Source organism: Micropterus dolomieu, linkage group LG02, assembly GCF_021292245.1.
Source record: "Micropterus dolomieu isolate WLL.071019.BEF.003 ecotype Adirondacks linkage group LG02, ASM2129224v1, whole genome shotgun sequence".
Taxonomy (NCBI): Eukaryota; Metazoa; Chordata; class Actinopteri; order Centrarchiformes; family Centrarchidae; genus Micropterus; species Micropterus dolomieu.
In genome coordinates this window covers 5651176-5661634 of record NC_060151.1, presented here as the reverse complement: position 1 = coordinate 5661634, position 10459 = coordinate 5651176, and the positions used below count along the sequence as shown (strand labels likewise).

General features: G+C 38.2%; 1 protein-coding gene across 1 annotated transcript in view; it reads right to left on the bottom strand.

Annotated features, from left to right (window-relative positions):
* The window catches only part of LOC123984430 (vesicle-fusing ATPase), a 45077-nt gene that overhangs the window by 16045 nt on the left and 18573 nt on the right, over positions 1 to 10459 (bottom strand). Inside the window, exons 2-6 of the mRNA XM_046071343.1 lie at positions 5442 to 5527; positions 1595 to 1694; positions 1419 to 1458; positions 493 to 659; positions 224 to 331 (exon numbers count right to left, since the gene is read on the bottom strand). Coding sequence (XP_045927299.1) covers positions 224 to 331; positions 493 to 659; positions 1419 to 1458; positions 1595 to 1694; positions 5442 to 5527 — 501 coding nt within the window. The remainder of the gene's footprint in view (positions 1 to 223; positions 332 to 492; positions 660 to 1418; positions 1459 to 1594; positions 1695 to 5441; positions 5528 to 10459) is intronic.

Genomic DNA, 10459 nt, shown 5'->3' with positions numbered 1-10459 from the left:
ACTGTGAATCCCAACTGAAGGGAATCACTAACAGTACAAGCTTTCAATAGCAGCATTTAAAAAAAAAGATGAATGCACTATGTGAACAGGACAAGGCAGATTTCAACAAAAGCCTAATTTGAGAATACCTTGTGAATGGTGACACTGTGAACTTTCGATTTTACTAGTTTGCATTATATATCTCAAACCACTTAAACCACAAGCTCTGCATGCAGCCAGGTACCTTCGTTTTCTTTCCAGAGGCCGGTTCTCCTCTGAGGATGCTGGCATCCATGGCCTCGATATCCTTTACCATCAAGCCAAACAGCTTGTCGCAGAAACTAAACACTAGCTGAGAGACGGAGAAAAGCAAGGGGATGATCAAAATCCACCCAAACAACACCAAAGAGCAAAGAACAAAGCATAATGTATGTATGTATGTATGTTTGTATTTGTATTTGTATGCTTGTGTGTGTTGTGAGCCTAGTTTTTTTGAGGAATGTGAGTATGAACCTGCTGGGTAACAGAGAATGCCTGGTTGTTGAACTGTTGGATAAACTCGGCGGCCATCTTGTCGGAGTCGTAGGGAGAGGAATCGGTACTCTTCTTTTGCAGGAAGTCAATTTCGATTGTCATCGAGCCGATGCACTGCCTGGACTTGTCAAAGTTGTAGTTTGACACTGAGAGGACAGACGGGCAAAGAAGTTTAAGCTTCATTGGGTGGACAACAAACAAAAAGCAGCTGAACAGAAGATATGAGATAATAAAGACAAGACTAGCACACATTAGATTGTATAAGATTAGGATTCACTATAGTAGTAGTTTGTGGTCAATAGTTTGCTCTTACGAAAGCCAGTCACATAAAAACATTATACCTATTGCTCAATTGACCGTTTGCTTAACCTCTCTCCCTGGAACAATGAATGTCCAGTTATAGCTGAGTAACTATAGCTAACCACAGCAGGCTTGTCAAGCATTGGATTTGTCCACAGGCTGTAATGAGAGGGATACTAGCGCTAACTGAAGCTGCTCCTTTTTTTCAATTTACATTGATCATCAACTGATGAAGATGATAACTTATTGCCTGAGATCTGCAGCTTTAGCCTCAGTCCTTTAACATTTATTTATCATACATGTAGCTAACATTGTGGCAACATGTGCATAATAAGGACAATTTTACAGGGTTCTTGTATGTAGATAACATTAGCTTAATTAGCTAGCTAGCTACAAATAAAATACATTTCAGCAACTAAACTGGACAGTCACCTGTTAGAAATGAGAAACCTGCACACTAAGAATTTAATATTCTGCCATTGTTATCACTGAAAGCTTTACAGGCATTCCAACAGGTAACTAAGGCAGCTGGGACTATACTAGATATGATGTTGTGTTTGTATAGTTGACCATTATTTGCAGCAGTCAAATAGAGAATGTTATACCTTCAACCTCCTGACCAATGGAGAGGCCAGCCCATTTCCTCTACAAGAAAGATAAGGGAAAAAGATATGGAAAGATTGAGCATTGACTTACAACTAGTAATTAACAATGTGTGTGTGTGTGTGTGTGTGTGTGTGTGTGTGTGTGTGTGTGTGTGTGTGTGTGTTTGTGTGTGTACCTGCGGCAGGCTGAAGGCAATGCTTCCAGCTGCCACAGTGTGGTGGGTCTTGACTGTAAACACAAACTTGTGGTTGGGTGTGGTCTTCACAGTCACGTGTCTGCAAAGATTGGAGACAGTTAAACCCGTTATTACACGTGTTATTACTTCTTTTTTGGCTAACGCACGATAACAACGATGCAGTGTAACGCTTCTGGCATTTTCACTGCATTGAATGTTCTTTTCTAATCAATATTGTGCTTTTATCTTAACTTTTATTTTCATCTGCCTTATACCCCTGTAATCCCAGTGTTTATTTATTTCTACCTTATATGACATGCTAATGGGATACCTCCGGAGTGGGTATTAATTTAGATTTGTGTTTCTGGCCAATATTCAGTCTCCTTTTTGCTCGGGTTTGGCCTCCACTGACTCTTGAGGGAAATACATGTGCCTCTTTAGCTTTGTTCAGCTAACTTTGTCTGTCTGCTGTTTGGTTCTGGGTAGATAGCTGCCTGCAGAAAAGTCAAGGTAATTATCCAAAATGTGCCCAAAATACATCCATAAAAGCCTCTGCAGGAGTAAATGGATCGCAGAAATGGATAACAAGTCTCTGTCGGTTTTTCCATTGTTGATTAAAAATATTGGTTAGTGCAGCTTTAATTCATTCACTCAAATACGCCGCTGATATTTTTACAGTACTCCAGGTCACATGTGGAACCATGCAGCGCTAGGGAAATTCTTTGGAAGCTTTTTTGAAGAGATGTGATTGTGATTGGTTTATCTCCCGTGGCTTCAGTGTGCCTTCAGGTAGAATCCGATTTTTAATAAAAACATGTTGATGCTTAGGAATGCATAACATTACATAATTGCAGTGGGTGTTTAACAACTTCGTTTAAATAGGTTACTTGTTGCTTTGCTAATATAGAAGCTTGTTTAGATCATGACTTTAAAGATACAATATCTTGCCAGCAGACTATAAATCACTGCATTTACTGTTTACCAGAAAATACATTTTTTTTGAAGAATCAGAACAACATTAGTGCTTGGTGGCACGGAATGATAAAGACAAGGCTGCTGTTACCATGGCAGTAGAAATGTCGGGCAAACTCAGATTACACATTTATTTTGAGTTTAAGGTAGAATTTTATTGTTTTGGACACTCAATAGTTTACCTATTTCTTAAACAGATCCTTCCGTGGGAAACCTCAAAATCTATATTATGCTGCAACAGCATCTGGCTGCATGTAACACCACAATTCATTTTAATTTGTAAATGTTTTTTTATCGTTAAACCTATGTACATATTTATCTACTACTTCCTTCTGAAAATGGTCTGTTGTTAGTCAGCAGCTTAATCCCATTATTAATTTTTATTAATGTCACTGCTTGCTTCTTCACAAAGAGACAAAAGCAGCAGGAACACTGTGACATCTGAAGTGTCTGAATGCTTATTCATGTGCCAAACCAACTGAAGAAGCAAAATATAATGCACACGCTGAAAAAAAGGGGGTGTTTTTTTTTCCTTTTGCACTTTTTCCATTTAGAAGGACTGTGATGATGCCAAAGATCGCTGAGATATTTCACATCACCCCAATTGTATTATTAATGGTCTTCATTTTCTGCAATAGACATTATGTAATTGAGTCTCTATAGACTGTAGTATTATTTATTAGTCCTGTGCTGGATTTAAATTACTTTCACATGCATGAGGGATACACAGGAAATGGTGCATGCAAGTACTTCAGTACTCTTCTGAATTTAATCTCACTGACAGAATCCTCCTTATTTACTGATCAGGGATCAGATCAGAAACCGCCTTCAGTATAAATGAATAAATAAATAAATGCAGATATAAATAATTTAATACATGAATAAAATTAAAATTAAATATATTTTGTAATAAAAAACGTTATTTCTGTATTTATTTCTGTATTTATACATTTATTTATATATTTAGATATTTATGCATTTATTTATACCTGTGTCTGTTTGCTAATTGAATGGGTGGTGCCAAAATCAGTCAAGCAGGATTGGTTATAGCGATGTGATCAGATCTACAACTACTGCCTTGACTTCACCGGAGAGTTGGTTGCAGCCAATTCCGTCACATGGACGGTCGCTGCCACTAGGGGCACTAAAGTTAGTGGTCGGGCCAGGTCAGTCAACATGACAAAGGTACAACAAATAGAAAGATGCAATCCACCGCAATGAAATCACTTATCAATATATATCGTAAAGTGCATGTTAATCTGCTGTAAAGTACTGAGATTACAGTGTATGTGTATGATCTCCTATCAGACCCCATCCTTTCCATCGTTGAATCAATATGTTACCAGATTTTGATGTCATGAGAGGGGTTCTTTCTCATCTTAACTTTCTATTCAAAGTTCCAAATTGGGGCTTCCTTTTTTATTATAATGAAGTATTCTATAGGATGGTGAGGTACATAGTTTGTCCCATTCTTTGATTCTGGTTTTATATGTATATTTCATTTCTCTTAAATAGAAACGCCCCCCTACTTCAAACATGCAGTGGTGAACCTCTGTGATAATGCAAAAAAAAAGTATTGGAATTGTAAGTAAACTTTGTTTGGCTAATTAGAAATCAGGCCATCTTTCCTTTCCTTCGCAGGTGATTACACAGGCTCTTGTAGGCAACAACCAAAGATAGAGAGATTTGTACATTTAACCTCACAAACTGCAATATAGTGCAACAATAAGAATATAAATATAATCGTAATTGTAAAAAAAATATAGGACATTTAATAGACGAAGGATTGTGATCTCTGACATGTGGGCTATTCATCTAACAGTTGCCAACACAGCAAACCCTCTACCGACGACAGACCTGTCCCGACCACTATCTTTATTGCCCCTAGTGGCCGTGGCCAGCGGCCTTTGATACTGCCAGCTAGCTAGCTGGCTAGTTACGTTACTCATGACAGCCCCCCGAAGCCAATTACCCTTCCCATAACCATCACCGAGTGTGTGCCTAAACCTAAGTTATTGATTATATATATGCTAGCAGACAGGGTTAACGTCCTTCAAGTTGCTGTGCATTACCACCACCACTCCACTAGATGGCGCTGTCACAAAAGAAATATGGTCCTAGAACTGTGGTCCCAGGATTGCAGGTGTCCTGAAACTGCAGCCTCTGGTAGCCACAGTAGTGTAACATGATCATAAATTTGTATTATTTGTTAAAGGAGACAGTTGAATTATTTAATCTCAACTAATAAGGTGTTGAGAAGTTACAAATATTCTATAAACTACCTGTAGGCAGACTATCCAAAAAAAGTGTAATCTAAAATATATTCCCTGTGTACTTTTAATTAATGGTATAACATTATACTAACACACTTTCCGGAGTAATTCTTTCACCAAGTATTACTACGAAAAACTACACCAACAGTGGAGGAATCTTTCTCTACCTGTTGTTGTAAAAAACATGGAAGAAGTACTTTGACACTGAATATGTTTGACTAAAAGAAATCTACTGTAATCATTTAATTTTGAGGACTTGTTAAGACTCAAAGTTAAGACTTATTTTACTTTTCCTATTGATGGGGTGAGAAATCAAGACTTACAGCTTATTCCAAAAAGCTTACTAAAACCACAGTACAACATGACAACACAGCTTTAATTATCATTGTTAGAATATCAAGTGAAATAATCATGATAACGACAGGCTGCAAGTCGTGCAGCCTCATATCAGATAATTGCCTGTGTCCTTCTAGATGAATGATGGGCGATAAGGTGGGTAGATGGATGGGTGTTGGTATGGATGAGAAAATGACTGGAGAGATGCCTGGGCGTGTGCCTGTGTTGACAAACGCAACAATGATTGGGCGATAATGACTACTCACTGTCCTGACTGCAGATCCTTCTCGTTCACCACGGCACAGTTAGTCAGCGACAGCTCATCTGTCGGGCATCGCGCTGCTTGCATGGTCTGAGAAGAGAAAGGCAGAGGAGGTGGACTACGTTTTAGCCTTTACTTATTGCTGAACAAAAAGTCTGGTCATGCAAAACATCAGATCAGGGAGAACTGGGACAAAAAACATGTTTACAACTCTCATAAAGATCAGCAGTTCCAAATTGTTTCTATTTTCTAAGTGAAGATATTTGAACATTTAGGAAAAAAATAATCTGATTTGAGACGTGAATCCAACATACAAACATTTGAGTTGGGTACCACTGTATTAAACTACCTACTACCTATGTAAAGTAGTTAAAACTAGCTCTACCTTGATTGGCTACAGTAAAACACAGCTTACACATTGTTGTGTATTAATAATCTATTAATGTCATATGTAGATAATATATTAGTCATTTTACAATTACTTTTACTTTTGAAACCTAAGAATATTTTGTTGCTAGTACTTTTACTTAAATTGTATTTTGCATGCAGTATTTCTACTTGTAATGGAGTAATTTTAATGTATTGTTACTTTTTACCTAACTTAAGGAACAGAATACTAATACCACCACTTTAGGTAACCTAACCTAAGATCGAGTTAGCAGGAGGGATGAGTCATACAGTATTGCAGGAACAGTGAGTGAGTTTTCACCTTGGTTCTATAATTAGAACGGTGAGAATAGTTCATGTGAACCCTGGCCTGCACCACCAATTAATCTCTTTACATCAGCACTGAAAGAAAAGACACTATTGTAAAGTATCAGGACTATATTTTGGTTAATTGCAATGCTAGATTCAGACGTCCTTTGAGCCTGTAATTTCTTATCTTTTGGGAGTCTCCCACTACCACAAAAAAAAAAGGTTTAAATATTTTTTCAAGTCATGTTAAATCTCTTCCAGGGACATGCTGATGTGCTCTCGTTTTGTCACAAATTGAAAAACTTTTGTAGTACAACCATCTCAGCTGTTATTGAAGTAAGTGTTCAGCAGATAGAGAAATTCCAATGCACATCACTGCAGCCTGAGCACATGAAATGGTAACCATGGTAACTGCAGCCCCTGACAATAAATCTGGCTTCACTGGTGGCTTTTCTATCAAAGGCTTGAATGGCACTGTCCCTCAGAGGCAACAAATGTTCCTCAGGCACAAATAGCTTTAAGTAATTTGTTCCAGTGAGGCTTTACAGCAAACACATCTGACATACACTCGCTGGGGACACTGATATGTTACCTACCCCTTATTCACCATTTGATTTACCACTTCAACTTCAAGTGTTTCAGTTAAAGCTAAAATATGAACCGTTTTTTCTTAATTTACTGACTCAAAAAGTGGATTTATCATTAACTGACTCTTTAAAATACTAGAACCCAAATTTCAATAGTGAGTCTCTTTATACAGACGTCTATGTGCTGTTTTAGACAATTTGGATGTGGCTAAAAATAAGAGTGAAACATTTAATTTAAAGGTAGTGAAAAAAAGCAGCTTCACTACAAAGGAACTGGCATCAGATTTCAAAATACCACATTAGTTCAATCCTATTTTCACAAATGATGGGTTGATGGAAAGATAATCTAGTATTTATTATTCGCTATTCATTTGCTGTCGTCGTGTTTCTGGCCAACTGGCGAATCTAAGTCCAATTGTTACTCTTTTAGCTCTGTGTTTCATCTTTACTAATCTCAATTAACAGATTCTACATATGAATGCAAGATCTTTAGGCAAGGTACAAGATTTTGGTATAAATTTGATTTCAGTTTATAGTCTGTTTGTAGCCCAAGTCGATTTCAGTGGGCTCTGGTTGCATGCAGGTAAACAGTCCATGTAGAGTGCAAAAGATGCAGAACGCATTGGCAAAAATTCAGTCTCGGAACCCATTGGCTATCGTCTGATGACAGTTTAGCTTTTTATCAATCTCTGAACCCTAGAGATGGGTTCCAAGCTTATCGCACTGTAAACAATAACCAGCGTATGGAAGAGGAAGTCTTGGCTCTGAATATCCATTATCCAGATAACCACTGGCTAAAGGTCTAAAACATTGGTCAGACGATAGGTACCAAGAAATCTTTGTCTCTTTAGCTGCTAAACGTTCCACTATGTTCACCAGCTAGTTGCTAAGTTTTTTTTCACTGAAGTCAGCTGCGTGCTGCATCTGAAAACAACAACCACAACAAAAACTTGAGAGGTGAGATGAAAAACCTTCAAAAACAAAAACTTCATGGGTAAAACCCAGATACAGGCAACGTCTAGTAACCAATGTTTTGCATAGTCTCCCCTCCAAATGTATATAATATTGCTAAATGAGGTAAAGTAGCAAACTAGATGTGAGACTTGAATCAGCTTTCATTTCTCCTCCATTACTTTTCTGCCTATAAAGTAAACCACCTCTTGTAAAAGGAGACAAAAATAAAAATGATCATTGCATGTTGAGGCATTTAGTTAGATGGAAAGAGATAAAGGGAGATATAGGCAGCAGAATGAGAGCTAAAGATAGAAACTTTATATGATACTGTGTACACTGTGTATTTCTACATATCAAAAAAGAAGACAGTAGACAGTAGATATAGAAAGGAACTGGGAGAATAGGGACAGACATGCACACTGCTAGAAAACACTGCAGTGCTGGCATTGTGCCCACATCACCTGCTCCCCTGTAGTCTGGCTAAAAAGAGGTGAAATAGAGTAAGACCTGTGTGTCAAAAAGCATTCAAGGGGCCTTTCATAAATGTCAATTCTTTCCATTTCATGTCATGTTAAGAGGATTTCATCATGGGCACTGGATAGATGTTAGATTCTGTTTATTGACAAATATAATCATTCACAAACATCTTATATAGCAGGACTGTAATACAACAAGGACTGTACAATCCAAAACAACAACCAACACTGTCTTGTACCTAAACAACAGAATAGGCTCCAAACAGTTTCAGGGGAGGCTCAGTGAATGGAAGATAAAAAAAATATTGCAGATTTTACTTTGGTTGTCAAAAGGAGATCACATAGAATAGTGATGTGAGAGAATATGAATATGATAGTGAGTTCAGAGATAGAATAGTTTTAGGGTCATTTATTGTCTTTCCCAATTTCTCAAAGTCAAGGAGTCACATAAATGCCTTAGGACAGACCTTTTGTTGTGTATTTGTTGTAGTTTGTTATGTATTTGTTGTAGTCTTGATTAGTCTCAGTCGTTTGATTAGTCTAACCCTTAATTCAATTAGAGTTAAAGGTGACAATCTTGTGGCTCTACACGCTGTAGCTGCCTCTCTGATGCTCGACCCCCACTCTTGCTCCTCACCTGCTTGACGCCTCTCCTTTCCTATCCTGAACCTGCCATGTCTTTGTCATCACGGGAGTCAGACTCCTGGTTGGAGCCACTGTAAATCACCTCAGTACTGTATTCTCTGTGGTCAAACTGGCCTCCATTCATCTAGCAGGCTGCTGAACCAGATTACATTGCCCACTTGGGTTGCTTGGGTCTAGTTAGTTGCACAGCTAACTGAGCTAACTAGTTAACGGCAGTTAGCAGCAGTTATGACCTGGTATTGGATATGCTGTCCCATATTTGTTTGTATGCATTTGACAGATGGCGAGTAGTCTCCTATGCTAAATGCCCCATTATGTTCACAAGCTAGTTGCTAATGTCGTCTGTTTAACTGCTGTTTGGTGCTGGGCAGGTAGCAATCTGTAGGTTTATCACAGGTTTTTTGCTGAAAACATCTGCCTGCCGCTGCTGCTGGAAATACAGTTGATGTGAGGGGTGAGGGTGAACCAAAACAGTAAAGTTACAGGCCAAAAAAGCCCCAAAACAATGAGCTGAAAGACAATGCAATACAATGCTTTGAACAGCTATGGGGCACTGCAGAGTCTGATAATAATTCTCTGTGAATTGAATTCATTTCATTGAATTACCAGCCAATTCGTCAAAGGTCCTTGGAAAAACTTTAAATATATCCATACGGTCATTCTGAATATGGAAATTTAGTGTAATAATCATATGGATAAAATCTTAATTGGTCAAAATGTAGTTGTTCGCATGTCAAATATATATATGCTTTTGTTTCTCTTATACAGGACAGCATTTATTAATCATTAGGACTTAAATCAATATGGATGACAGAGAGGGCTGTAAAGAGCAAAAGCCTCACAAAATACTTGTAATACAAATACAAGATAATCATGTACAAACTGCATCCCAAAGTAGGCTACCCTAAAAAGCATCTGGGTAACCTAGAAAACAGTGAGTATCAAGCCTCATAACGTGGTTTATTTAAAACCCAAAGCAATAATATTTGAAATGCCTGCGCAGCATTCATGATCTAGTTTGAATCATACACTATACTACAAGCATTTGACAGCTAGTGATTTAAATGTTTTCCTCTCACAGCAATCAAATATAAAACATTATGGTCCTTTCGGCCCTATTGCACCAACAAGGCAGCTTGTGCATGCTGCCGAAATTATGCAGTTAAGGCATTCGAAATAATTGAATTACTGAAAAAGTTGAATTAGTCAAAAAACAAATACTGAAAAAGCTAAAATAGTTGTTAAAATGGAAGTGCTGAAAGAAGTTAAAGAGGTGGTATTATGCTTTTAGGCTTTTTCCCTCTCCTTTGAGTTATATATCTTTTTTGTGCATGTAACAGGTTTGCAAAGTGAAAAAGCCCAAAGTCCAGCCCAAAGGGAGTTCCCATCTCCCACAGAAAACTCTGCTCTGAACCGCTTGAAAACAGCTCGTTTGTAGTCCAGCCCTTCACTTCCTTTACTTGTGACGTCACAATGAAAACGCGTCATAAAGCTTGCCAAGCAGCTAGCGGGGTCAGGCACGCCCTCAAACCAAGCTAGTCTGAGCGGAGGCCCTTTGGCTCGACTCGCCTTTGTTTGGTTTTCCATTGTAGAAATGTTGCACCTGTACCTGCTTCCAGGTACTTTTTTTCATATCACCTCACCTCCGTCCAGGTTCCAAGCGA